At 51.9% G+C, this 26368-nt stretch overlaps 14 protein-coding genes across 14 annotated transcripts; 9 read left to right on the top strand and 5 right to left on the bottom strand.

Moving 5' to 3' along the window:
- Positions 1–107: 107 nt before the first annotated feature.
- Positions 108–734, top strand: SNOG_20011 (hypothetical protein). The gene is made up of 3 exons (XM_001791626.1): positions 108–275; positions 328–435; positions 483–734. The coding sequence occupies exons 1-3, from the start codon at positions 213–215 to the stop codon at positions 507–509; spliced, it is 198 nt and encodes a 65-aa protein (XP_001791678.1). The 5' UTR covers positions 108–212; the 3' UTR covers positions 510–734.
- On the bottom strand, positions 590–2032 carry SNOG_01019 (hypothetical protein; the record flags this gene model as incomplete). Its single annotated transcript, XM_001791625.1, has 1 exon — positions 590–2032. The coding sequence occupies one exon, from the start codon at positions 2030–2032 to the stop codon at positions 734–736; it is 1299 nt and encodes a 432-aa protein (XP_001791677.1). The 3' UTR covers positions 590–733.
- An 883-nt stretch (positions 2033–2915) lies between these two features.
- Positions 2916–4054, top strand: SNOG_01017 (hypothetical protein; the record flags this gene model as incomplete). Its single annotated transcript, XM_001791624.1, has 1 exon — positions 2916–4054. One exon carries the CDS (start codon positions 2916–2918, stop codon positions 3435–3437), a length of 522 nt encoding a protein of 173 aa, XP_001791676.1. The 3' UTR covers positions 3438–4054.
- SNOG_01016 (hypothetical protein) lies at positions 3566–4155 on the bottom strand (the record flags this gene model as incomplete). Its single annotated transcript, XM_001791623.1, has 2 exons — positions 3566–4003; positions 4090–4155. The coding sequence occupies 2 exons, from the start codon at positions 4153–4155 to the stop codon at positions 3566–3568; spliced, it is 504 nt and encodes a 167-aa protein (XP_001791675.1).
- Positions 4156–4518: 363 nt separating this feature from the next.
- SNOG_01015 (hypothetical protein) lies at positions 4519–5865 on the top strand (the record flags this gene model as incomplete). The annotated part of the gene is made up of 1 exon (XM_001791622.1): positions 4519–5865. The coding sequence occupies one exon, from the start codon at positions 4519–4521 to the stop codon at positions 5863–5865; it is 1347 nt and encodes a 448-aa protein (XP_001791674.1).
- A 1027-nt stretch (positions 5866–6892) lies between these two features.
- Positions 6893–9088, top strand: SNOG_01014 (hypothetical protein; the record flags this gene model as incomplete). Its single annotated transcript, XM_001791621.1, has 5 exons — positions 6893–6908; positions 7047–7366; positions 7568–7688; positions 7919–8773; positions 8915–9088. 5 exons carry the CDS (start codon positions 6893–6895, stop codon positions 9085–9087), a joined length of 1485 nt encoding a protein of 494 aa, XP_001791673.1. The 3' UTR covers position 9088.
- A 397-nt stretch (positions 9089–9485) lies between these two features.
- SNOG_01012 (hypothetical protein) lies at positions 9486–13057 on the top strand (the record flags this gene model as incomplete). Its single annotated transcript, XM_001791620.1, has 3 exons — positions 9486–9718; positions 9769–11171; positions 11568–13057. 3 exons carry the CDS (start codon positions 9486–9488, stop codon positions 13055–13057), a joined length of 3126 nt encoding a protein of 1041 aa, XP_001791672.1.
- Positions 13058–13411: 354 nt separating this feature from the next.
- Positions 13412–14384, bottom strand: SNOG_01010 (hypothetical protein; the record flags this gene model as incomplete). Its single annotated transcript, XM_001791619.1, has 2 exons — positions 13412–14238; positions 14288–14384. The coding sequence occupies 2 exons, from the start codon at positions 14382–14384 to the stop codon at positions 13412–13414; spliced, it is 924 nt and encodes a 307-aa protein (XP_001791671.1).
- A 337-nt stretch (positions 14385–14721) lies between these two features.
- SNOG_01009 (hypothetical protein) lies at positions 14722–16047 on the top strand (the record flags this gene model as incomplete). The annotated part of the gene is made up of 5 exons (XM_001791618.1): positions 14722–14755; positions 14841–14919; positions 15188–15228; positions 15338–15776; positions 15957–16047. 5 exons carry the CDS (start codon positions 14722–14724, stop codon positions 16045–16047), a joined length of 684 nt encoding a protein of 227 aa, XP_001791670.1.
- A 133-nt stretch (positions 16048–16180) lies between these two features.
- On the bottom strand, positions 16181–16404 carry SNOG_01008 (hypothetical protein; the record flags this gene model as incomplete). Its single annotated transcript, XM_001791617.1, has 2 exons — positions 16181–16317; positions 16362–16404. 2 exons carry the CDS (start codon positions 16402–16404, stop codon positions 16181–16183), a joined length of 180 nt encoding a protein of 59 aa, XP_001791669.1.
- Positions 16405–18427: 2023 nt separating this feature from the next.
- Positions 18428–19679, top strand: SNOG_01007 (hypothetical protein; the record flags this gene model as incomplete). The annotated part of the gene is made up of 2 exons (XM_001791616.1): positions 18428–19400; positions 19432–19679. 2 exons carry the CDS (start codon positions 18428–18430, stop codon positions 19677–19679), a joined length of 1221 nt encoding a protein of 406 aa, XP_001791668.1.
- A 506-nt stretch (positions 19680–20185) lies between these two features.
- On the top strand, positions 20186–21458 carry SNOG_01006 (hypothetical protein; the record flags this gene model as incomplete). Its single annotated transcript, XM_001791615.1, has 3 exons — positions 20186–20410; positions 20462–20997; positions 21050–21458. The coding sequence occupies 3 exons, from the start codon at positions 20186–20188 to the stop codon at positions 21456–21458; spliced, it is 1170 nt and encodes a 389-aa protein (XP_001791667.1).
- Positions 21459–22187: 729 nt separating this feature from the next.
- On the top strand, positions 22188–25575 carry SNOG_01005 (hypothetical protein; the record flags this gene model as incomplete). Its single annotated transcript, XM_001791614.1, has 4 exons — positions 22188–22332; positions 22519–24993; positions 25067–25383; positions 25426–25575. 4 exons carry the CDS (start codon positions 22188–22190, stop codon positions 25573–25575), a joined length of 3087 nt encoding a protein of 1028 aa, XP_001791666.1.
- Positions 25576–25643: 68 nt separating this feature from the next.
- SNOG_01004 (hypothetical protein) lies at positions 25644–26180 on the bottom strand. The gene is made up of 3 exons (XM_001791613.1): positions 26136–26180; positions 26000–26080; positions 25644–25935 (listed from the first exon to the last, which is right to left on the bottom strand). The coding sequence occupies exons 1-3, from the start codon at positions 26136–26138 to the stop codon at positions 25756–25758; spliced, it is 264 nt and encodes an 87-aa protein (XP_001791665.1). The 5' UTR covers positions 26139–26180; the 3' UTR covers positions 25644–25755.
- Positions 26181–26368: the final 188 nt, after the last annotated feature.

Raw genomic sequence — 26368 nt, 5'->3', positions numbered from 1 at the left:
GGGAAAATGTACGTCTCGGGATGCACAGGCAGGGGTTGATTTTAGATTGATGGGCCGTGGAATTTAGTGGTTAAGAATGGGCGGGTCGCGCGGCGTGCTTTCTTTCTGTGTAGAGGAATTGAAGCGTCCGTCGTCACTCACCGCCGCTAGAATAAACACCGTCTTCGCCTGCTGAAGCTAGAGACCTACCACAACCACCAATTGCCAGCGAAATGAAGTTCTCAGCTGTCTTTGCTCTCGTTTCGGCGGCCGTCGTACTCGCGTCGCCTGCGGCTGTACGTGCCCCTCTGTTGCATGGAGATCAGCAGCGCTAACTGCGTCCTGTAGGTCAGCCTCAACCGATCGACCAAGGAGGTGCGGGCCAGCGACAACACTGTCTCATTGCTCTCATGTGTCGAATGTCCCTGTGAGGGTTTTGATGGAAGCTGTCGATGCGTGAGTTGTCTTGAAGCCTGAGCGTCGAATCAACCTGACTAGTTTAGATTCCGAACGGATGCTGCTGCACTTAAGCCGGTGACGCGCCGCTCGAAACAACACCACAGCTCGCATATCTGGGGTTCTACTTTCTCTGTATACTTTAAATCAAAATACGGTTGCTGTACATTCTGATACAAAAAGAGTGGAGTTGTTCAGGACAACGTCAGTGGTCGTCGATTAAGCATGAACGAGTACATGCATCGACCAAATAGGTCTCCATAACAAGATAATACACTTTTCGAAATCCGTTAATCTGTTACTGCGCGCTCTTCTCAGCCTCTTCTCTCTGCTCATCAGGTCTGATCCATCTCCTGAACCCGATGGTCATGATACCGCCAATAGCGACCTGGAACGCCTGAAAGATAATGGCAGGAATCTGCAACTTCGATTGTTCGATTGGACTGGTGTTGATGTACATGACCGAGCTCAAGGGAACCACCATCGCCAATGCCTTTGCAGGACAACAGTAACAGCATGCGATCACATCTTTCTTCGGGAGCCACATGATGGAAGCCGAGAAGCATATGGCCAACCATATCATGTACAACGCCATAGTGATGAACACGATGAATGCTATGTTCGATGGCTTGACTGTCTTGAACGCACCACTTTGAAAGGCCTGGTCGAAGGTCTGCCACACAAGCGTGAGCAGAGCAATGGACGATAACTTGATGATGTTGTAGTCGAAGAAGACCTTTTTGGTTTGCTTTGGGAAGAGCTTTTGCACCACTTGGCCAACGAACATGGGCAAGAAGAGCGATAGGCCTAGCTGCATGAAAACGCGCTTGTATATCTCCGCATAGCCATCGCCATGGATTAACACCTTGCTATACCATGCTCCAGATGACAGATACATCTGGAGGATGATTGGCGTAAGGAAAGGACAGAGGAATTGCCCAATGACAGACTGCACGACTGTAAGAGCAGTGTTGCCGTGAGCTTGCCTCGTCATTACAACATTCGAATTCATTGTCGTCGGCGCGCTCCCAACGAATAGAAACCCAATGAGTAGCCACGGATCCATAAAGTTCGGATTTGTTGCGCAGAGACTGACGATAGCGAAGGTCGCAGCTGAGCAAACGAGGTAGCATTGGAGTTGCACAAAAGCGTGCAGCTTCCAACGCATGGAGTTTTCCAGCAGGATGGACGTCTCCAGAGTACAGCCGTTGATGAAGAAGATGACGGAGACGGAGAGGTATGTGACGACGGTTCTCTTAGTGTGTTGTCGTGATGCTGGGACTTGGACTTGTGATGCGAGCAGAATGACGGCTGCCATGGCGAGGAGAAACCATTGGTCTGTGACGAACCACTTGAGATATGAGAGTGCTTTTGTACGTTTTGAAGATAATTCTAATGTTGATTGACGTCTTGTAGGGGTTTTCGTTTGGGACGCTGGGGTGTCTGGCTGCGACTCTCTCGATGCCTTCGTGGGCTCCATGGTGTATCCTGCTTCGTCGCTTTGCATGGTCTTGCTCTTTGCATTGTTCGCCATCAATTTCATCTTGTTGGTCTTTTCGCTGCTGTTTTTAGTCGACAAATGTGACTCAGTCGCCATTGCTCGTTGCACTTCTGACTGCTCTCGTCAATTATATAGCGGGAACATATCCTGCGAAGTCCTCGTGACTCAATCCGTAAGGCGTTCCAGCGGAAAAAGAATGTGCGTAATGATTAAGAGATGGACCTATCACAAAATCTTCGTTTTGCGGATTTGACCTCGGGAATACGGGAAGACAAGGGCATGACGCAGAGAGCGGGTGATGCCGGCTTGGATAAGCTACCAGGACGGAATCTATCTCGTAACTCCCGTTCACATATTCAGGTAAGAACTTGCAATCGATGTTCGCGACTTTGGTGTTTTTAGGTGATGCTCGCCGTGAAGAGTGCTGCGGGGTGCTGTCGCGACTTCCAGGTTCCCATGGTTGCGGGGAAACCCGCTCAACACCACGACCATGAGCCGCATTAAAAATTCCCCAGCCTCCATCCACACGGCAGGTTCATCATTTGACTCGTGCTGACCACCCTACTGCCTTTCCTTTTCCGGTACTATGAGTGTTCCGTCTTCTACCGAAGCGAACAGAAAGCGGATATGGGCCTGCGTGTACCGGGAACTCGTTCGACACGCCATCCCCGATTCACGTTTCGATTTTGACTTCCTGTCATTCGCACTGGACTTTCGAGGCTCGGCTGCCGCTGTTGATCGTGTTCGGGAACAAAATTGCTATAAAGATGCACGAACCGTACTCATCACGTGCGACAATAGTCTCGAGGGTCTGCGGCACCAAGCTCTTCAGGATGGCAAAAAAGTACTCGTTGGAACGTATAGATTACGTCGAGGCTTTGTTTTGCTTGATCCGTCAAGGATAGATGGCGCGGATCTCAGGCTCGCAGCATGCTTGGATGGGATGGAGAAGCCCGGTCTTGGAAGAGCGGTGTCCCTCATGCAATTGCGCGACGAGGGTCTGCACATTGACATGTGCGTTATGGGTGGGTTGGTTTTCAATCAGGATGGCGTTGTACTGCATGAAGGCCAGGCCTTGTTCGAAGTACAATGGGCTCTGCTACAGGACATCAAGATCTTGGCAAACACGACGCCAGTCATCGCAGTTGTGCATGCATGTCAGGTGGTGGATGAAGTCTCCATGGGGATGGAGAAAACCAGCCCGAATAAGCCTGGGGAGGTCCAATGCGATCTGATCATAACACCAGATAGGACGTTTGAGATCGAAGCGGCAGTGAAATCAGCATCTGGCATCGACTTCGACAATGTAGATGCTGAGGCACTGAACAACATCCAGCCATTACAAGAGTTGAGGGGCATACGCAGTATGGAGCAGATCATGGCAAAGGGAGGGTTCCGTCAAGAAAATAGGAAAGACGAAGAAAAGCCAAAGGCACCTACGGCCGAAGAACAGATGGGTATTGATATCATCGAAAAGCTGATGAAAGGCTACAAAGCCTAACTTGCAAGCTTGATATTATTGTAGTCGACTAGTAATTACCGATAAAGGACGCCCGTTGGGAATCATGAGCTCATATGAAAGAAAACGCCAACGCAATGCCAAAAGAATCGAACCGAGAGCAACGCCCATCACGCACTCCCACTTCCCGTCCCACAAGTCAATCCGGTGACAGTCACGACACCACCCTTGGAGTCCAGCATGACCATTCCATCTCCCTTCCTCGCTTCGATTCCTTTGCTCGAATATCCGATGTTTACCCTGCAAAAGACTTCGCCTTCTACCTCGGCGTCCACGACTTCGAAGCCCTGTAGCAGCAAAGGATTTTGCGCAAGTGATGACAGAGCTATGCCAATGGGCAGTGTGATGATATGTCCATTGACTGAGGGACTTTGGTTGGATGATGTATAGTGTGTGTTGTCCGGACCGATGGTGCGGATGCGGACAGTAGGGAGGTGCGCATATGCCGGAGTTGGAGAGCAGAGGCTGAGACCGAGAAGAGTGGAGATGGTGAATTGAAGTTTCATGGCGATTATGATGTTTGGTCTTGGTAATGCTCCAAATGTCAACTACTGATGTTGTCCAAGTCGAATTTTCTCAGTGCTTTGGTGATGCTGTGCAATGGTCCGCTGCTTCGGCGATTGCATTGATATACCTCTGTCCAAATCGTGGCACAGCACGTGGGCGCGTGGAAATTGTCCATGAAACGTCCGCGCCACATGTTTGCATGAACGACAGCGGTACCGCTCGGTACATGCCGGGGCCGGTTTGTGCTGATAGGACCCTCAACAGCTACGCGCCATGATGCTTGTCGATGATGTCTCGAAACGAAACAATACCTGGGTACCTCATCACGTGCGGCCCATGTGGCCGTTGCGACTGCGCAACACGTGACTGAACGGCGTGGTGAAAGTCCAGTCCAACGTGGGCGGGCCGCATCGCGCTAGGCGGGTCTCCGGCATTTCGGCGCACCACAGCCGCCTAAACTTGGAAGCGTCTCTCCCAAGCACGATAGCGGCGGCATCATCATATCAGTCACCTCAAATGCCTCCCGTACGGCAACGGCCACGGTAGCACCACCACCATGATGGTTAGGCTCACGCCGCTGCGCATATTGTGCGCCGCGCTGGTGCTTGCCGTCTTCTTCTTCACCTCGTTCCTGCCCGCCTTATTGCACGCCCTCTTTCGCGGCAAGCGTGGCTACGACCTGCTTGTCGAGCGCCCGCCTCCCGTGCTGTCTGCGCCTGCGCCCAAGGTGCACTTTGGCCATGAGTGCTCGCCCTTCAGCGCCGGCGTCATGAACGATGTGACGATCGTCCTCAAGATTGGCGCTGGCCAGGCGAAGACGCAGCTGCCCGTCTATCTCAACCGGCTGGGCCGCTGCAAACAGGATCTGCTCATCTTCTCGGACCGCAAGGACCACTACAACGGCTTCGACATCGCCGACGCCCTTGCCCACCTGCGCCCGGAGTATAAGTTCAACAACCCCGACTTCGACATCTACGACCGCATACAGAACGACAACGTGACCGAGGAGACGTCGGACGAGGGCTGGCGGCTCGACAAGTACAAATTCCTGCCCATGATGGAGTGGACCTCATACATGCGCCCCGAGTCGCAGTGGTTTGTCTTCATCGAATTCGACACGTACATCAATTACGACAATCTCTATCGCTTCTTGACCCACTTCAGCCCGCGCTCGGCGCATTACTTTGGATCGCCCGTCCTTGCCAAGAAGAGAGCCTCATATGCGCATGGTGGCAGTGGCTACGTCCTCTCGCGCGGCGCGCTCGAGAAGATTATGGCGTTTGGCCGCATGTTTGGCGAGAACAAGCATTTCCCCGGCACTCATTTCTTTGGGCAGGACGTCAAGAGCTATCACTCTGGTGACGACGTGCTGGCACAGGTGCTCAAAAAGAGCGGCGTCCCGCTTCGCGGCTACTGGCCCATGTTCAATGGCGAGCCACCTATGGGCATACGTTACGGCCAGGAGCAATGGTGCGAAGCCATCATCTCGCTGCATCATCTCCAAGACGACGACTTTACTAGTCTCCGGAAATGGGAGGAGAGTAGGAAGCATCCCGAACGACCGCTCACGTTTGAGGAGCTCTTCGACATGGTAGAGCCTTACATGGAGGACAAAGTCGTCGACTGGTCCAACATGTCTCACGACGTCATCTACAAAAAGGGCAGCACACACGCGAAGTCCTTTGACAAATGCCACCGGGCGTGCGTGCAAGACGGCAGATGCATGCAATTCGAACACAACGGCGAAGAATGCCGGCTCCAACATTCCATCCGCCTGGGCCGCGCTCAAGAACCCGACGGTGATAAGAAATGGACATCAGGCTGGATGACAGCACGCATAGCAGCTTTCAAGAAAGCTAATTCACCGTGCCAGGGCGCACACTTTGTCCATTCGCATCCTTGAGGAAACGCAACGCAGACGACGGAATGAAATCTATTCAGTACGATTTATAGTACGATTTACGGCATTGTACGGCGTTTGATACCCATCGTTGGCGTCTTTCATACGAAGGCCGCTTCACATATGTTTGGGCGGTGTGCTACGCTTTGTTTGCTCTGGCGTTCTGGGCACAGTCTCTTGGTTGAGAGGCTCATGTACGATAGCTTGCTTGAGAGGACTGTTGTAATCATTGCTATCCTCATGGTACGATCATATCATTGTAGGTCTATGTTACTTATAGACATCGCGTTTCATACCATCAGCTGATTTGTGAGGCTTAACATGCCTACACGACGAGTTCATTCAATATACCAGTAATAACACAAATCAATAGACCCACAGCTCATCTCACGCTGGCTGCGCCATCATAGGGGGGATCTGCTTCAGCTCGACAAACTTCTCAAACGCATCAACAAGCGACTCATACGAGTCAATGTGCCCATTCCACCCCATCCTCCTCGCCTTATTAACGCTCAACGTAGCCTACCACGTCCGTTGAGAAACCCCAATCCTGGAACCCCCACGTTCCTTTGTCCCACGTCCCCTTGGCCTCACCATGACCCTTTCCGGAGGTAATCACACCGATCTTACAACACCTGCGGGTACCTGACATCACTATAGGGGACTAAGATGTGGTTGCTGCATGTTGGCAACCTTGTTGCAGATGAAGCTTTTTTTATGACAGGAGTAAGCAGTCTTTGTCATATTGTGAAGTGGATAAGTTCATGCTGACCCATAGGCTAACGCTGTTACTGCGAGTAACTCAAATCCGGACAGCTCACGAAGAACTATGGTCATGGTCTCAGCTTTGATCGAACACCCAACAGAAGGACTTGTTTTATTCGAGACTGGGGCGGGCAAAATTTGTCCAGCTGTGTGGGGTCCTCAACTCAACGATATCTTCGCTCGAGAAGATTATGTCGAAGATCAAGAGTTAGACGCCGCTACTAGCAAGACAGGCAACAAGATCAAAGATATCAAAGCCGTCATCATGCAGGAGGGTTGGAGTATTTTGTGGTACTAATGTACCCATCTATACGCATGAGCGCGAGCTCAAAAAATGCGTTCTACAACGTCGCAACCAAAACCGACACTGGTGAGTTCATCTCACTACTATCACACTTTCTTACTGATCGGATCTCTAGGTGTTTACATGCCAACTTACCTCCAGTTTGATCTGAACTGGAAGCCATTTCACGATGAAGGCTTTGAATTGGCCAAAGGTCTCATCATTCGGTATTGCCCAGGCCATACCCCAGGACTTTCTATTCTGCAAGTGAACATGAAAGACAGTGGCGCATGGATCTTCACGACAGACCAGTATATTGTCAAAGAGAATTACGACTCTCTCGCTAACCAGAGGTGGTTTACTAGAGACCACGCTGCTTGGTCCCGGTCCAATCAAATGATACATTCGCTCCAGAAGTTGACGAATGCAAAGCTGATTCTCGGGCGCGATCGAGAGGTATTACTCCAGTACAAGCTAGCACCAGAGTTTTATACACAGTCTCCAATACATTTGTATCTAACGCAACTACCCCCACTTCTTATCGCATGACTGTACGTGTCTCTAGCTGCATTGTTGAGCCAGTCTCAGTTTTCCTCGAGATACTAATGTGCATTTACAGATCGGCAGATCTCCTGATAAGCATTAGCATGATCCAAGGCGGGCAAGTCACGCGCCGTAATCCAAGCTACTCGCGGAGAGGCGGAAGACATGCCACTCTATCCGGCGAACCACTTTTACCGCCTACCACCGAAATTCGACACCGGTGCCACCAAACACGGTACATGCTCGCGGTGTGGAACCTTGATCTTTGTGCGGCAAGTGCCCGAAGCGTCAGACGCAATCAAGGAGCTGGCCAAGGATCAGCGCCAGTGAGCACGGCATCAATCCGGACCTACTACGATGGCGAATATCTGGAGACTGAAAACGATAGACCAGGTCGAACTCACATGCGCACTACACTGAATCTTTGTCGAACTTCAGAACCATCCAACAGGCCTATTGCTCCAGATGACCCACGCATCGCCCTGACATCCACTGCTTTCGTGATCTATAATCACACAAATCTCAGCGCTGCACGTCAATTCTTACTGGATTTTGGTCTCGAACCTGCTCGCGAAAGTCAAGATGGAAAGGTGCTGTTTTTCAAGGGCTACGGCACCGAGCCCTTCATATACATCGCTCGACAGTCTTCCTCTAACACTTTTGGCGGAGCGTCTTACGAAGTTTCGAGTCGCAATGAACTTGAGCGCGCTACCAAAACCATCCCTGGATGCTCTGCAATCGAGCAGTTGGCAGCCCCAGGTGGTGGCGAGTACGTGAAGTTGATAGATCCCGCTGGACACATTGTCCTTCTCGTACATGGACAGACTAAATCCAAGTCATCACCACCTTCAGTAACCCTGAAGGTAACACCTACAAACCTCGAATTCGACGATCAAAAACCGCGCAAAGGTACATTCCAGCGCTTCGACCCAGGTCCGGCCCCTGTACATCGCTGGGGCCATTACGGCGTTACATACCCTCAAGGCGCATACCAGGAGATGTACGATTGGTACACGGGCTACCTCGCTCTTGCACCAAGCGATGTAGTGTACAAAGACGGGAAAGCAATCATTTGCTTCTTCCATATCGATAAAGGGGAAGAGTGGAGCGATCATCACGCCTTCTTTTTCAAGGGTGTGAAGGACGGACAAGAAGTCGGCGTAGCGCATGCAGCGTTTGAGACCCATGACTTCGACATTCAGCAGCTTGGGCATGACTGGTTAACTGAAAAGGGATATGAGAACTGTTGGGGTGTTGGGAGGGTAGGTGCTCCCTTCCCCTCGCTAGTTGAAGCATTTGGGCTGACAAGTCGATCAGCATGTGCTTGGTAGCCAGATTTTCGATTATTGGTTCGATCCTAGCAAGTTCATAATGGTACGTATCATCTTCTATAATTTCCTGTTTCCAGATGCTCACCATGATTAGGAACATTATAGCGATGGAGATTTGGTCAACTCGCAGACGAAGGTCTCGCACGTGCAAGCAGGGCCGCAGGCACTGAAGATTTGGGGCCCGCCGGTTCCATCTGTCTTTTGATCATCGCCTTTGAGTTTCAGATAATGATCCTGGACGACAAGGGAAATCCTGTTCAGAAATTCGCCCTCAATTTGCTTGAATGTCAAACCAACCACTGAAGCATGGTCGCATGAAGATGAACTTGTGCCTACGTTGCCAGCCACTTTACCCCACCATGTTGATGTTATCATGTTTTTCTTGTCAGCGCGAACAATTCCCAACTTTTGCACAATACTTAGACTGTTCTATTTGTATTGTTTGCTAGCAGCAACATACAAAGGTACTGAAGAAGAGCTGAATCGTGGTAGATGCAGGTTTGGGGAACCACGGCAATGGAGGTTGGGTGGAGCAAGTCAAAGCGGGGCAAGATCGCCACAGAAAGCGCGACTCGAGAAAAGTCACAACAATTCAGCTACGCGTGATTCCCCTGGGTCTGCACATCGCCTCGTTGGTTTTTCTGTTACTACTATTCTGTTACTACTACCCTATCTCCAACTCAAGAACGATTCCTCACATCATGCCACCCAAGTCAAAAAGTTTCCTGAAGCCCAAACCTAAGACCAAGGCCAAGGTCCAGGAGCCGCAGTCCGAAAATGACTTCCTTGAAGCTGCAGATGATCACGAGCAAGCAGCGGGCAAATGGCGTGCTGGTGACGCTGCAAAAGCGACGAGATTTTTCAACCGAGCTATCGACGCGTACAACGAAGGCCTGAAAAGATATCCAACATCTTTTGATCTGGCATACAATAAGTGAGTGTAGAGTATTTCGAAGCTAGCAAGCACTTTACTGATAGTTGCAGGGCGAATCTTGAGTACAGCATCACAGAGGATGAGCGCATCGTGGCTCATTTCGGTAACAAGACAGCGCTGTTGGAAGAGACACTAAACTCGCATCGTTTTGCTATCTCCCTCAACCCAACCAACACCGACATCTTGTTCAACGCTGCACAGGTCTTGACTTCTTTAGCCGAAGCATCACTGGAATCTGGAACCCAGGAAACCAAGAAAGGCCCAGCACGAGAATTACTTGAGGAAGCAGTCATGATATTCACAAGATGCCTAGAGAACCAACAGCGAGAGTACGAACAGATGCAAGCCGAGATCGCCAAAGCTCAAGCTTCTGGGGAGTACCAAGAAGCATGGGAAGGCGGCATATCCTTGAACACTGCTCAAGCAGATGAAGAAGAAGCCGAGACAGGTTCAAGTTCGTCAGAGGCACCTGGCGACTGGGCTACCGTTGAGGAACTTCTCACTCCAGAAACTATACTGGAAACATGTACAGCGCAACTCGGCGCTTTGACAACACTTCTTGGACTTTATGATCCTTCAGACCTCGCCAATATCGAGAAGAGAGCACACGATGGTACAGACACAGCCACTGCTAAGATTCCTGCCTTGATCAACCTTATCGACACGACTCCTTCCATGACAGTAAGAGACGAACCCAAGGCTGGGCCAACGCTATCTTTAGGCGCATCTGCTGTTGAAGAGGTGACCACAACACCAAAAGACGACGCAATACTCGCCACCGCAAACTTCCAGTCCACAATCGCAGAAGTAGCATATCGCAGTGGAAGCAGCGAATCCACCCAATACGCCCAGACCATAGAGCAAATCTTCTCCAAAATCTCCGCAAGTACAGACAACCCAGCTAGCTCCGAACTCGCCGTCGCCAACATACACTCTTCCTACGCCGACGCGCTCATCGACCTCGCATCCGCACTGGCCGATGGCACACAGTACACCCCTTCCTCGCCATCCTTCGCTACCGACGTCGAAATCCAGTGGACTGCACTCACACAAGCACAAACACTCCTCACAAAACTAGCTGCTGTACCGTACACTTCAGTGCTCACGGCCTCCCGACTAGCCGACATCTTTCTCGCGCGCGGCGACGTCGATCTGTTCCGCTTCAGAATCGGGTTATTCGAGTCAGCAAAGCCAGCCTGGGTGAAGAGTAAGTCTGTTCTGATCGGCAATTCTGGGGTGTTTTATCGGGGCGCGAGGACGTATGCGGAGAAAGCTGGGGCGGTGGAAGTGCGGAGCACGGCTGATGCGAAGGCGATTGTGGCGGAGGTATTGAAGGCGGTTACGAGCGGCGAGAAAGAGGCAAAGGCGCATTGGAAGGGACGGGGTGCGGACGTAAGCAAGGTGTTGGAGCAGATGGTTGAAGAGGGTGTTGTGGGTCGGGAGAATGTTGAGGGTATTCTGCAGGCTGTAAGTTGATCTAGTGCAACGGTATCCTAGTTCCAGATGTTCATATAAAGAATTTGATATTACAGTATTGTCTTCATGCTCTAACTGGCCGATTGAGGCACCAAGTCGCGTCACTCCCGCGTGCTCACGTGTGCCAAGACTCGCGCCTGCCGTTACTGCTCCCACCATGCCGCCTTGCTTTACTTGGACCTCTTCACGTCACCACTACTGCTAAAACTTTTGTCGTCAGAGCGATTGCGGCACGCTTGTAGCAGCCTTATTCGCGCATGCGATCGCACTCGCACGCCAGTAGCTAAAGGTTGTCCACTCTAAGCGGCAACAAGCCATGACGCGAGGTAATTAAAAATGCACGAGACCAATTGTTGTCCACTGAAATGTATAGACGAGCCAGATGGTAGTACCCTGGGCGAAGGCAACGGCGGACCCGTGCAAGGTGTCGTCAGTGACGAACCACATCGCCCGCAGCCCAGCCAAGACCTGCTACAGTTCTTCCCCTCCCTCAGCCAGTACACGACCTGGATCAAATGGGCCGAAAACCGTATGCAAACACTGTCGCGATCTGAACCCACCGCCGAACAGTCGCATGTTTCAACACAAGCAGAGATACGCAATCTGACTGCGAAGATCAAGTTGCAAGATGAGAGAATGGCCAAGCTACGCAGAGAGAAGAGTGCGCAAGTTCAGGCACTTTTGGACAGTCGTGTAGAGAAACAAGACTGGTTCGATGAACAGATGGCCACCCTCGTGACGCGGGCACAAGAGATTAAGGAGATGGAGATGGCAGCAGCGCGCCCTAAAACCGGACCTAAGGCAGACCAGTCCCTTCTCGAAGCCGTCTCGAATCTCGGAAAAGTAACAGAAAAAGCCCGGCGAGACATGAGTAACCTGGTGGCGGGTAAGAACAGACCGGAGCAGGCGTTCACCAAGTGGGAGACCACGTACTGCAAACCCAGCCTGGACATCTTACATCTTGCCAAGCAGATAAAGCAAGACCAAGAGTCTCACCAGAAGCAACTTGCTGAGCAACTTGCCAATCTTGTCCGTCGCGAGGAAACAACCAAGTACCTCGAAGACTTCAACAGCCGTACTGCTGCTAGCCGCGAGAAAAGTATCGAAAAGAAAGCACGAGAGTTTGAGGAAGAACAAGAAGAGTGGCGCCTCCAGCGAGCCATGAATCTGGCAGGTGAAGAACTAAAGATAGTGGAAGAGAAGTGGAACAAGCTTCATAAACAGGCATTCAAAGCACAGATCTGGGACGAGGCGAAGAAAGCCAACATCGCTGCCGCTGAAAAAAGTCTCGAACTCAAACACAAGAAAAATTGCTCGGAATGGTACAAGAGCGGTAGGGTTCTTGGACATGACGAGGGACTAAAGCAGGGTCGAGTAGATACTCTTAGGGAGTTCAAGGCACAGCTTGACGCCGCTCATGCGAGTGGATACGGAAAAGCCCTAGAGTCCCAAGCGACAGAAAATGCGGACAGTATCAGAGTGTCATACGAGGAGGGTGAGCGACTAGGCCGCGAAACAGCCGCTGCTGAGTACGAGATAGCCATCGACATAGCCATCGATACGGCGTGGCAGGAAGCTTATCGAAAGGGCCGCGAAGCAGCCACTGCTGAGCATGAGACAGCCATCGCGGTAGCCACCGATACGGCGTATAATGATGGTCAGCGAAAAGGCCGCAAAACAGCAGCTACCGAGTCCAAAAACGCCATCGAGGCGGCGTATTGCAAAGGCATACATTGCGGTGTGCAGATGCCCGACTGGAGATATAATACTGAACTCTTCGAAGACGACGGCGCTGTCGACGAGCATCATCCGTACTGGTGGGGCAGATTGGTGGCATTAAATATCGACTCATTGGGCGTGTGAGTCTACAACCTTCGCTAATGAGCTACGTGCTGACCATGAACCCAGGTTTTCAGATCCCACTTCAAAGTGGTATCAGGCTGACAAGAGGGGCTCGGAAAAGTGGCACTGGCTCAGCGTGCGAGAACACAGGAGGGACGGCTCTATTGTACCCGACTACCACGAGGGCTTGTATGACGGTTTGTTCAGGAGCGACAGCGTCAGGATTCGCCTACCAGGCTGGCGACCAAAATGGAATGTTAGCGGCATGTAGCGCAAAGTGATCTATGTCAATGGACGGTCATATGCTGCATGAAGGACACAACGTATTGCAAGGCGATAGGAAGAATTAGACGTACAGTGCATCGAAAGAATTAATCAAAGTTTGGGGCTCTCTATCTTCGAACTATCAATCCTCTTCCCTTCATCGTCCTGCTCCTTGACCCTAAGATCCGGAAACTCCGCCGGCATAATCCTCCTCGGCGTCGCGCCCTCTACCACACTATACTTCCCGAACTCCGTGACCCCCTTTTTCCTCAAAAAATCTTCATCAAGTTCCAAACACCCATTAACCTCACTCGCTTCACTCCTCAACATCGCCAGAATCGCATCCCCATAAATTGTCGCCTTCCTCAACTCACTCGCCTCCGCCGTCTCCGTCGCGGCAGATTGAATCGCCGCAGCCGGCCAGATAGACGTAATCGCCATATCCTTCTTGCCCTCGCGCTCAAAGTCCATAGCGAGTCCCTTGGTCAGGACCGACATGCCGACCTTGCCCATCGCATACGCCGTCTTGCCGCGGAAGAATCGCGAGTAGATAGGCGGACTAACGACGATGATCCTGCCCTTCCAGCCCTGTTTCTTGAACTGCGGTAGTGTGGCTTGAATGGTGCCGTACAGTCCCTCGACGTTGACACGCTGCATCAGCTGGAAGCGCTTCATGGGCGTGTTTTCGACGCTGGCCCACCATATTGCGCCTGAGTTGTAGATCAGGACATCAAGCCGGCCATGCGTGGCAATTGTTTGCGCAACGAGATGCTGGATGCTGGCGAAGTCGCGGGTGTCCACGGGGATGGCAGCGGCGGTGCCGCCGGCTTCGAGAATTTCGCGGGCGACGGTGGATATGGTGGATGCGGAGGAGTTTGGATCGGGCGGGAAGGGAGTAGTTTTGGAGGCATCGGATGTGGACTTCGCTGCTACGACGACTGGAATGTGTTAGGTGGTGGTAGGTGTAGTTGGAGATTGTGGTCTTGCCTGCGTAGCCTTCACGAGCCAAATCGATGGCAATCTGGCGTCCAATTCCTCTGGAGGCACCGACGATCAATGCGACTTCTTGCTGACGAGGTGACATCGTGAGATATGCTCGACAATACGGTGATGGCTTGTCACGTGAAAAGCTTCAAGGGCGTGGAAAATAAACTGAGATGAATGTAGCAGTCAAATGCTTTCAATCTCGAGAGAATGATAAATGGATGCCCATCGCGTCGTCTGCAGGCATTTGCAGCTTTATGCGGAGAATCCGGGGTACGCGCATCGCTCGGTGGAGGTGAGATGGTGATTACTGATGAGCTCCAAACAGCTCCTCACGAACCTCGGCTGCCAAGCGTCATGCCCGCCTACTTCCACCATAAAGATGTTTAAGGTCCTACTTCCGAGCGACGTGATTTCTCATCACCGAGTATCGCGATATGTCAGGCAGAATCACAAGCTATCTTGATTGCGGTATGTCCTTTGAAAAACCCGTGGACGTCCGAGACGCCTGTCCAGGGCGCGGCGTCCTGGAGCACGTGACACTGACTTGAGCTAGTATCCCCATACTCGTACTTTGCTCTGTTGCGTCTGGAGGAGAATCGAGCGCTGCTCAAGGAACACAATGTAGAAATCGAGTAAGTGGCTGCCATTGCTCGACGATCTGCGTGAACTCCGAGCTCGCTCGACACGGGTCCATCAAGACGCTGTGCAACCAACTAGCCTTGAACCAGCCCTGCGATTCCTCCAAGATGTCAGATCGGCACACACCCGCAGAACCCATGGCACGATCGCACATGTACACTATCTTGTTCAACATGGGATAGGGCACAGTCTCTATCGCGAGGACCGTCCAATGTTCTGGCGACTCCGTCCAAACGCAAGCCCTTCACTGACGAAATACAGCATAGTGCCCGTTTTCCTAGGCGGTATTAATGTCGGCAGCGGTACATATCCCAGCTCCCCAGCTTCTGGGAATCCTATCTTTAATCTGACACGTCTACCCGCCTGCCCCACGCTGCACTACTCCACTGCGTAATCCCTGACGAAACATAGGTAATAAGCCGCCGTGGACACTTCCCGCAAAAGGCGCGTACGGCAGGTACGATAGCGAGCGTTCGAAGCGGTACTTCGGCGTGCCGAACATCAAGACGCCCGAGTTCTTCCCGATTCTGTCTCTGCTGCCGCAGCGGGCGTTGGTGTATGTCAAGGAAGCCCATGCACAGAAGTTTATCCAGGCGTTCAAGGATATCTTCCAGGGAATATGGGAGCAAGGGCTCGACGTCAGCAAGCCCGAGTTACTGGCTCAAGTGCTCTCGAAGCAGTTCAGTGAGACAGAAGTCAGGGACATCCTCGAGAAAGCAAACAGTGCGCCGTACAAGCAGCGACTGAACGACAATACCAAGGAGGCACTCGATCTTGGGGCCTTCGGATGCCCCTGGCACGTTCTGCGTAACTCGAAAGGCGTGGAGGAGCCTTTCTTTGGTAGTGACAGGTTGGTATTTCCCGTTTTCTTGGCGTCTCCTTTTGCGGGTACGCTACACGCCTCTCATGTCCGCTTTGTGATATAGTACAGGTCGCAGACGGGAAAGTGTTTGGATTAACATGCGAACCGTGAAACATGACAAACCCAACGAGGTAGCCCTCGAGTGTGAAGCGCGCTGACTGAGACCAGGTTCCATTACATGTGGGAATTTCTGGGGCTGCCGTGGAAGGATATTGAGCTGCAAGCACCTGGATCTGCAAAGACAAAGGCGCGGATCTGAGCAGTGAGATATCTAAGCAGAAACTTATAGGTTTATTACGGTTTTATGTTTTCAGATCGGTACATGGTTGCATGATCTCTGCTCTGCATACATTCTAGGTAGATATTGTCCTCTTCAACAAGCCATGTCAGAGTCATAACCAGGTCTCTGTCCCATGGTCCCAGCCTCCACGTTCACTTTGGTCAAGTTCCAACCTGCATGGCATGATGTCCTCGTACACAGCCTGTATGCTGCACCTCGGCTGTTTTGTACCACCATAGATGGAATTTCCTGGTCGTGTCACAGCAGTTCGGCTAGCGACTGCCCTGTGGCACTTGTGACGCTCGCACGACCTGTCATGGCATTGCCATCAGCCATCCTGGCACAAATTAATCGGGACTTTTTGTATCTACCACGCTTTTGCACAGTTGAGGTAGTTGGTTTTCCAGTTTTAACGAGAAAACCAAAGTGACGTGAAATTCATTGGTTCAAGGTACAAGTTGTGGAAGAGGGTGCACTCTTATCTCGAGAACCGAGGTGTCTAAGTAGAGAGCCCTCATTCAACACGCGTCCCAGGGAAGCACGCACTAGCTTCCGTGCATGGGCCACACTGGAGGGTTTTCGCACCGTGTTCCCGAAGCTGGAAGAGCAACGTGGTGGTACAGAACGGTCCACTGTTCTGCCATACCGAGCTTGGCACCAACGACCACACGCAAGCAGGGAGATCGTCAAGCACGCCTCAGCCTCCAAGCTGGCGATCTCAGAGTGGTTTATGGCAGCAGGATCATCAGATCGGATTGCCACAGCGGATCTTTAATTCTCCTACTGGCCCGATGCGAGAAACGCCCGCCAAGACCTGTCATGCAAGCAATCGTTTGCCCGCTGCATATCAAACCAAACAAGCAACGTGCATCGCTCGAGCCAGCTCAGCTAGTACAGAAAGATCAAGCTTGCTTTTCCATTACTCGATCTGATAGGACAACGCCTGCAAGAGCTGGCTTTTGGCTGTTGGCAAGGCTGAGTTGCAGTGCGGCGCTAGCCACGTTGGGCTCTCGTCGTCACCTCAGCGCTGTTCTGCGCTGGGGAAGATACTTGTCTTTCGATCTGCTTAGGCCTTGTGGACATTGCGCAAGTTCCCCATGCCGGGCGATGTTGATAGCCTAACGCCTTCCCGTGTCAGGTTCAGGGTTGTTGTCATTGCGAGCAGCAAAAGGGATGGGTCTCCCGAGAGCTTAGATCTGGTCGTGCACTACCGTAGAATGTAGACCTTGAAACATGGGGAACTCAAACGCAGGTCATTGCGCTGAGAGAAGCCATTGGGATTGTCTTGGATTTAAGACAGCAACGTCCACTCACCTAAGTAGCTCCAGCACATGTAACTAGTCTTTCGCAAACTGGCTTCGGCTGTTCTTTTGCAAATCGTCTTGCTGTTCACCTCTCTGTAATTGAACTTGTGCGTTTCCCGATATCACTTCGCAAGGACTCGTTCCACGAGTCACGGCGCTGACATCTGATCAGTGTGTTCGTACATGCCTATGCCATGATCGCGTGCTTCTTAGGCGCTTTCTAATTGTCCTGGTACGCGTGGCATATTGGTAAGACATATTCACACACCGTTACCTTATAAGCGCGCTGACGATGCTCGTGGAGTAGATACATCAGGTGCACTCATTGTTGCTCGATATAGATAGCAGTGCCGAGCTCGTCCTCTCCGCAGCACTGTCCACTCAGCAGTTTGACATTGCCGATTTACGACATCTGCGCTGTTCGCGGTCCACAGGAGCAAGAATTCACCTGCAGCTGACTGGCTGAAGGATCCGAATCTTTACCGCTGCTGTGTGAAGGGCGGCCGGCTAATCGACGAATGATAAAGCGGCCACTGGTGAACAGTTCCCGCACCTGTTCCCGCATCGTCTCCGTACCTCAATCTAACCTGCCAACTCATTCACACGACATCCCCCTTGAATAGACTGCGGCACCGATATTCACAGCGACTTGAACGAGGCTGTGTTGTAAGATTGGCCCTATCACCTGTCTGTATAAGGTGCGGTTGCCGCACGCAGCACGATGCCACATGCAAGTCTGCTTCACCCAGGGCAAAGTTTCCAGCACCCGAGTTTCTCGACCCACAGTTCGCAGCAGGTACAGCTTGAACACCCCACCAACGCTCTAGAGTCAACTGCACTCTCCCACTCTTTCAACTACGCTCAACAAGCTGGGGCGATGGCCCAACCTTCTTTCGTAAGCATCTCATTCTCCCGGTCGACTCCAAGAACTGACGACCGCTTTGCAACAGCAACACAGGACCGTAACGAGCTATGTTCGAGGACAGCCCACAGATTCTGCGGATAACCAGCGCCAGTACTCAAGCGCGCATACTTGGGGACCCTCAAACGACGCCATGTTCTCCCAGAACTCATTCCTGCCGTCCGGGGCAATGTTCGACCAGGGTTTCGCGTTCAACAGTAGCTTAGACATGTCGCCGCATCCCATGCCAGAGCCTGCCGGCTCTTGGCATATGAACAACAGGCTGGCGTATGCCGGCTCTTCGTCTTACGGGTTTCCCAGCACTGGAAGCACAAAGTACCGCGACGCCCACGCGTGGTGCCCCATGCGCTCGACAGAGGTCGTACCTCGCGGCTTCAGTATGAATGGATCAGACTCCGAGACCAACAGCTCATACTCGCCTAAGAGCTTCGTCAGCGAGACACAATCGGAGACGATGCCCTTCACACCGGAACCGGCTTCTGAGATAACCAATTGGAGCTCATACGGGTCGCAGACGCGCCCAGCTATCAAGGCTTCTTCGCCGGAGAGCCCGGTAGTGGTAACCGAAGAGGATGCGGCCAACTTCTCGGGACCGTCGCGATATGCAATGGGCGATATTGTGCATTCGCCCACGTCTGCAGAGATCACACACTGTTTGAACGGCCTTCCTACGGTTGGTAACGATACCAGAAGACTTTACGATTCGGAGTATGCATATTCCCAGGCGAGCAGCCCGGGGCTTTCACCGTGGTATGCGGAAGGCGAATCAGGCATGGCCATGCCTTTCCGACCTCGTAATCCACCTATCACCAGCGCTCCAAGCAGCTTCTCTACTGCTTATCAGAATGAAAATGCGAATAGCGCATCGCGAGGAAATCCCTCGTGGGCTGGCCCACAGACAAACTTCCCAATCCAGGATCGCGCTCAGAGTCATCGTGTTGTAGACTCGCACACCCAGCGCAAAGCGGACGACCAAATTCTGTTGGAAGGGAAGAAAGATGGCCTGACGTATAAGGAGATTCGCAAGAGGATGTACACGAAGTGTGCTGAGTCCACATTGAGAGGCCGGTACCGTTCCTTGACCAAGGCCCGGCAGGATCGTGTGCGTAAGCCTGTCTGGCAGAAGAAAGATGTAAGTCGAGACATGCATGATGCCCATTTCATTGCTGACATGCGCGAAGCTCGACCTTCTCAGGATGTTTGTTCAACAAGACCTCGATCGCATCAATTCGAACTACCTTAACCAAACCCTGAGCTATGATCAGCGACTTGCGAAAGTTCAGTGGAAGAAGGTCGCCGACTCCATCCATAATAGTGGCGGATCTTATCATTTCGGAAACTCTACCTGTAAGAGGAAATGGCAAGAGCTGAACCCAGGACCTTGAGCGAGTGTTCGACTGTGCCTCGCTTGAGAGAACTTGGAAGCGATCCAGCAACAGATCGCGCACTCCACGACGGAGTTGGGGCTTGAGCTTTATTGAAAGATTTTCTGTGAGACAGCAAGCGCTGCCTAAATCATCTGCCTTGACCTGAATGTCAAGGTAGCGTCATTCACTTGTCCTTGACATTCTGACAGCCTGCCATAGGTGGCATTTTCACCTTTTTTCGCTCTGAGTAAGGCTTGCGTTTCGATTCTCTTCTCTGTAAATTAGTCTTGGTTGGAATGTTTGATCGAGCTTGTCTGATATCTTCTGCAAGGTTGCAGAGTTTAGATGGACATTGCTGCAAAGCACGATGGCACCCTGTCATCATTATGGAGGCTCTTTGTGCCACTTCCAGGCGTTAGAGATGGAGATAAACGAATGCATATGGTAAACAAGATCAACACGTCGTGATTGCGATGGAAGTAATGAGAGTGTTGAAGTGTAGAGAGTTGAAGTGACGTCTGTTCATGGTTTGTCTGTGCGCTGCGGGCCTGTCTTTCCGAAAGCAGCCACCTTTGCTGTCCCTGACCTGCCCACTCAACACACCTTCCTTTCTCATGAAGATGCTGCTCGGCCTGTCAGAAGCACTACCAAGCCTGGTGGAAACCAAGTTTAGAACTGCGAAAGCTTCTGCAAGCTTGCTGTTCTCTCCAACAGAGGTTTCCGTTATTCGCACCTCGACGGGCATTCCGGTGCGCGTTCCGAACATGCGCTGGATGAATGCCGACTAACATACACACTAGTTTCAGCTGAGATACTGCCCTACCCTCGCAAAGAAGCCAATTCCTAAGAATGAAAGCGATGCGTCCAAGAAGAAAGTAGACCCCTTCGAGGACCCTCCGCAAGCGCTGCACATCGCCGACATACCAACCTCCAGTCCAAGCCATCTCCTGGTGCTAAATAAGTTCCCTATCATTGCTGAACACTTCATAATTGCCACCAAATTTAACAAGAAGCAAACACATGTGCTAGAACAAGATGATCTAGAAGCAACTTACGCTTGCTTGAAAGCATGGCATGACGGAACGGGCAGCAAGCAGCAGCGTTTATTTGCATTCTTCAATTCTGGCGATCACAGTGGAGCAAGCCAACCGCATAGACATCTGCAGTTTCTGCCAGTCGACAGTATGCTTGAGGGCGAGGCAACTAGCGGCTGGGATCTAATGATAGATCTCATGTTATCAAACTCAACTAGGCAAGCTGAAGGTAAACTGCTTTCCGCCAGCTCATCTCGAAGGCATAGCGCTGAAGCTAATTTGAGCCATAGGGACACCACATGGTGTGTTACAACATGAAGGTCTACCTTTTACACACTTTGCTCAATCATTCAGCTCCGAGCCAACAGGTTCCGAGTTGTTGAGCACCTATGAAGAACTCTATCGCGCTGCGACTGGGGCGGTCGACACTTACATTGCTACTAATCCAGGCTCACTGGCTTTGCACTCAGTTGACGGAGGGAACTCTCCTATCAGTTACAACCTCGCAATGACGACTGCTGGAATGGCAATTCTGCCACGCCGAAGTGAAGGTACTATGCTCCGACGCGATGATGGTAGCGAGATTGGCTTTGTGGCCTTGAACGGCACGACCCTTGGAGGGACCATGATGGTGAAACACCAGGAAGAATGGGACGTGCTACGCAGACAACCTGAGATGCTTGACAACATACTTGAGGCCATTGGTATACCAAGGCAGACCATGTCGCCAGCGCGATCGCGTGTTTCATCTGTCTTGCCATAGTTCTGATGGTGTCCATCATATGAAGACTTGACTCGCGACAATTTTGGGCGGCTCGCACGACCATGATTATGCTACGGTCGTGTGCAGATGGCATGTACAAGAGGCATCCAGCTTGAGTCTGTACAAGATGCATGGAAAACCTGCATAACGCCTATTTCATCACCGTTCTCCCTGTTCACATGCTCAGTATGTTCCAACAGCCACAACATGTTTTCAACTAAACTCCTAATGTCCATTGAGTTAACTGCAGCGGCTTAAAGACGACCCAGGGGCCAATGCATGCCTCTCATGGAAGTCAATCCGATCCAAATATACAAGTTGCCTAAGATGACGCGATATATTGATATCTCGATATATATATTATGCTTGTAGACTGCATGTATGGGTGTGCTTAGTAAGGGCAAAGGGTGAAATTGACGATCCGCAAGCGTGCAAGGGTCCAGCCGTGGGGGTCATAGCTTCAGCCTTCATTGCGGCGTTTCGTCATCCAGAGCTCAACTCACCCAGACAGCCGAGACGGAAACTTCGCGAACGTATACACCTCCCCGCGACAGCGTCGAAATGCGTGACTGTGTTTACCCTGCATGCCCGCATCCTGTCAAACGCATCCCGCCTGATTGAGTCTCGCCTCTCACTAGCTGCTTCCAGACACTCTCACCGTTCGCCTCCCCGTAACTACCACCGATCCTATATCTATTCGCCTCCCAGGTGTTCCTGAAGTAGCACAACATGAAGTACACAGTATACGATCGCCTGCTGAAGCGCGAAGTCGGCCAGCAGCGCAAGAAATACACGGATATCCGAGGCATCTATGGCGACCGGCAATGGGTGGACAACCTAGACATCGTCAACGAGTTGGAAGGCCACAACGGCTGTGTAAACGCTCTGAGGTACCAACTATGCGCAAGTTGATCTTGATGACACATACTGACACAGTACAGCTGGTCAAGCTCGGGACGACTGCTCGCCTCTGGCTCTGACGACCATCGCATCAACATTCATTCGTACCATCCTGATTCGTCGACGTCACAATTTAGCCTCACTACTTCAATACTCACAGGTCATCGGAGTAACATTTTCTCTGTCAAGTTCATGCCCTACTCGAACGACCGGACCATTGTATCTGCGACCGACGACGTCCGAATATTTGACATCGAGCACAGTGGGCACTCCGCGCTTGGTTCTGCAGGCAGATCGAATACTGGAAGGCGTTCTATGGGCATGGCAAGAGATGGCGTCACTCTTACTGAGGGGGACACAAATGCAAAAGTGTTCCGCTCCCACACCGACACCGTCAAGCGTATAGTAACAGAGGACACGCCCTTCTATTTCTTGACGTGTTCAAATGATGGCGATGTACGGCAATGGGATGTCCGGCAACCTTCAAGTGCCTATCCGCGGGCCAAGGACACATTGGTACCGCGATGGGCCAGAGATGAGGATGCATCCGATAACGCCCCACCGCCATTGATCTCCTACAGTCGCCATGGATTAGATCTGAACACCATCTCATGCTCTCCATCGCAGCCTCATTACATTGCACTTGGAGGTGCACATTTGCATTGCTTCCTCCACGATCGGCGTATGCTCGGTCGGGACCGCAACAACGAGCGTGGATCTAGGCTGTCGAGTCCAGGAAACTGGAGTGAGCACGAGGATGAATCGCTTGGCAAGGCCACCCAATGTGTGAAGAAGTTCGCGCCTAATGGCAAGAAACGGATGCGCCGAAACGATGGCGGCCACATTACAGCGTGCAAGATCAGTGATGCGCACCCTAATGAGCTAATTGTGAGTTGGTCGCAAGACCACATCTACAGCTTCGATATGCTACGTGCGCCAGATGCTAGCGAAGAAGTCAAGACTACAAAGGTCTCTCAGGGTGACTCAAGCCACCGGGTCAAGGGCAAGATGAGGAAGCGCAAGCGACCAAAATCCCGCACGCTCTCAGAAGAAAGTGCTGCAAGAGTCGGCTCCAGGCAACGTACCGAAAGTTCTGAAGAGGATCTTGCACTTCGAGTAAGGTATGAAAATGGTCAAATTGAGGATATTCGCATCGAGCCTCCTGCGGAGAATGGCATGTCTCGCGAAGAGTTGAATGATCTCAGATCCACAGACCATTATCGCATTGCAAAGACCACAGTCGTGATTGCGAAGCGCATATTCGATCTTGCCGAGCATGGCGAGACTGGGCTGAAGCTGGCATTTACGTCCATCCTAGGTTTTGCAAATTCAATATTGTCCGACATGGACGAGATTGCACGAACATGGGGATATCCCGTAGATCCGGACCCAGTTGATGTTGCTGTTCAAAACAAGTTAAGAGACAGCCGTGCGGCTTCGCGTCGCTTTGTTCAGGCAGCTGGAACACTTGCACGGGTTCTGGGCGGACAGCTATTGACAGGGTCAAACTCAGACGCGCTCATCTCACAACACTTCTCCTCGATCCAGCATGCGCCCCGTGAACGAGACTTGCCACAACACGAGCAATTCGGTTATGACTTCCTCAAGGCAATCCTACTATGGCTTGACAGCGGTCCCAGCGCAGTGGTGGAGGGCTTTTCAAGCCGTAGCCCAAGTACTCGGTGTCCCTGCCCACAAGAATCCGACATGGACGCGATCGACGAAATTATAATCCCGTATTTGCTCGACTTGGCGAGCGACGAGCCCATTGTAAATGTGGATGTATCAAAGTTCGAGACGGACGATACGCGGGTATTATACAGTTCTGAAAAGGCTGCAGTACTTGCATTTGCACAAGCATTAAAGGTGCCTTTCGCGGATCTGACCGGAGCAGTAGTTCCCGCGTCAGGCGATGGTTCACTGCCCCATGATGTTCAAGACCGAGCCAGGGCCAAAAGGCGATGGGCATATTTGGTCGGAAGGGGAGTTCTGCGAAATGCGGCCAAAGACATCAAGTTCAAGTTCGTCGATCGTGCCTTCGGAGGCCGTGGTATCGCGGACAACAAGGTCAGAGCTGAGGAACAAGCATTGAGGGAACAACAGGAAGACATCGATCCTATTGATGATGACGGTCCTGTCGCCGAAGCAGAGCTCGTGGGACGCGCGCGGGGAAACAGCCGAACCGCAGGAACGGAGACTGCATCCATGGGTGATAGTGAATCAGATGCACTAATGGACGAGGAACAAGATTCGGACGAAGAAGATGACGATGATGACGACGATGACGACGACGACGACGACAACTCAGATGAAGAGGATGAGGACGACGAGGACGACTCAGATGACGAAGGCCTCAGGCGAACAAGAAGTGGCGGCGTGCTATGGCGGTCAGACTTTGGTCGTACCAAGCTCAGTAGGGAAAAGGTGGAGCTTGACGTGCCATGCGCGCCTCACACACGCGTATACAGAGGCCACTGCAACGTCAAGACGGTCAAAGACGTCAATTACTTCGGTCTACAGGACGATTATGTCGTCAGTGGAAGTGATTCTGGTCACGTCTTCATTTGGGATCGCAAGACAGCTCAGCTTGTCAACATCCTCGAAGGTGATGGCGAGGTGGTGAACGTTGTTCAAGGTATGTATTGCACCTCGAGGATCTGACAGCTGCTAACACCTCGCAGGACATCCATACGAACCAACAATGGCAGTGTCCGGCATCGACCACACGATCAAAATCTTCTCGCCTGATGCCCGCGATCAGCGCAATGCCCGGAAAGGAATTGGTGTTCAGTCCTCGGATCCGGGAAGCTTCTCAAGCCTGAATTGGGGACGTAGGAGACGCGCCCAAGCAAACGACAACGAAGAGCGTCCCGGTGAAGAGCGTGCAAACGAAGATTTAAGCGATAGCGACGAGGAGGTCACCATGAACGGGCTGAAGAGCCGCAAGCGCATGCACGAAGCGTATCAAATCACTTCGCAGAACGACATGGACCGCAAAGGGGGCAGGGAGGATTACTTCATCTCTGTAAGTTGTATGTGAGCCTCCATATGAATACTGTACTAACAGTCCGAACAGCAAGCAGTCTTTGCGCAATTGGCTCGTCATATGGCTGCTCAGCAGGCTGCTGGTGGTGGTGCCGGTGGTGCCGGTGGTGGTGGTGGAGGAGATGAGGACACACCCATTGTCGTTACTGAGGAGAATTGCTCGGTAATGTAGGCCACTCGAGCCAAGGACAGCATTATCAGACAGGCACATGTTCATTTCCTCGTCTCCATGAGGAAGGCTTTGAAAATATTGATTATATTATGATCTCTTGCAAAGACAACGTTCATGGCCCAGTGTTCCCCTTGCGCCGCCCTGATGCTTTGAGTGACCTCGTTTTACTTCCATGTCACTCTATGATGCCTTCTTCTGCTGCGCCTTGAGGGCCTTCTTGCGATTGCTCTTGATCATGACGACGGAGAGGAAGCTGCCGACAACGGTGGAGCCGAGAATGATGAGGATGACAGGGATGCGGATGGCCCAGACGCGTGGCAGGAAGAGGTTGTGGAGGAAATGGTCGTCGTCGACGAATGGCTGATACAGTCAAAATCGGAGCACGTGAAATGGTAATTCGGGTCTTCAAAGGATATGCGCATACCATGAACAGTGTCCAGACAGTGTAGTAGACGAAGATGGAGGTTGCTGCGATGAGCATGCTGAGGCCTACGAGGCGGTCGAGCTGAGGCATTGTTAGTTCTGATGCACAATGGCGCGGTTTCGGAGACATTGCATACCATCTTGAATGATTGCTGGGTGAACGAGTGACTGCAATGACCTTCACTTTGGTCGAGTGAGTGTAGAGAGCAGCTGGCACTTTCCCCCGATTGCCAAGCACAGGGGTCGGCAAAACCGCGGGCCGCCGCCGCCTTGCGCGCCTTCTTGGAGCTAAACTTTCTCGCTGCTGCATCACATCACCACCACCACAACTTCGGTTGTGCGAACCGTCGACCCTTCACGACGCCTCAGC

This window comes from Parastagonospora nodorum (assembly GCF_000146915.1).
Source record: "Parastagonospora nodorum SN15 chromosome Unknown scaffold_1, whole genome shotgun sequence".
Lineage (NCBI taxonomy): Eukaryota > Fungi > Ascomycota > Dothideomycetes > Pleosporales > Phaeosphaeriaceae > Parastagonospora > Parastagonospora nodorum.
This window is presented reverse-complemented; position numbering and strand designations above follow the sequence as displayed.

Coding starts and splice junctions, on each gene's coding strand:
- SNOG_01004 (XM_001791613.1), bottom strand. Junction 25,936..25,999: donor CTGTCTGGACACTGTTCATG/GTATGCGCATAT, acceptor TGACTGTATCAG/CCATTCGTCGACGACGACCA.
- SNOG_20011 (XM_001791626.1), top strand. CDS start 213: ATGAAGTTCTCAGCTGTCTTTGCTCTCGTTTCGGCGGCCGTCGTACTC. Junction 276..327: donor TACTCGCGTCGCCTGCGGCT/GTACGTGCCCCT, acceptor TGCGTCCTGTAG/GTCAGCCTCAACCGATCGAC. Junction 436..482: donor TTGATGGAAGCTGTCGATGC/GTGAGTTGTCTT, acceptor TGACTAGTTTAG/ATTCCGAACGGATGCTGCTG.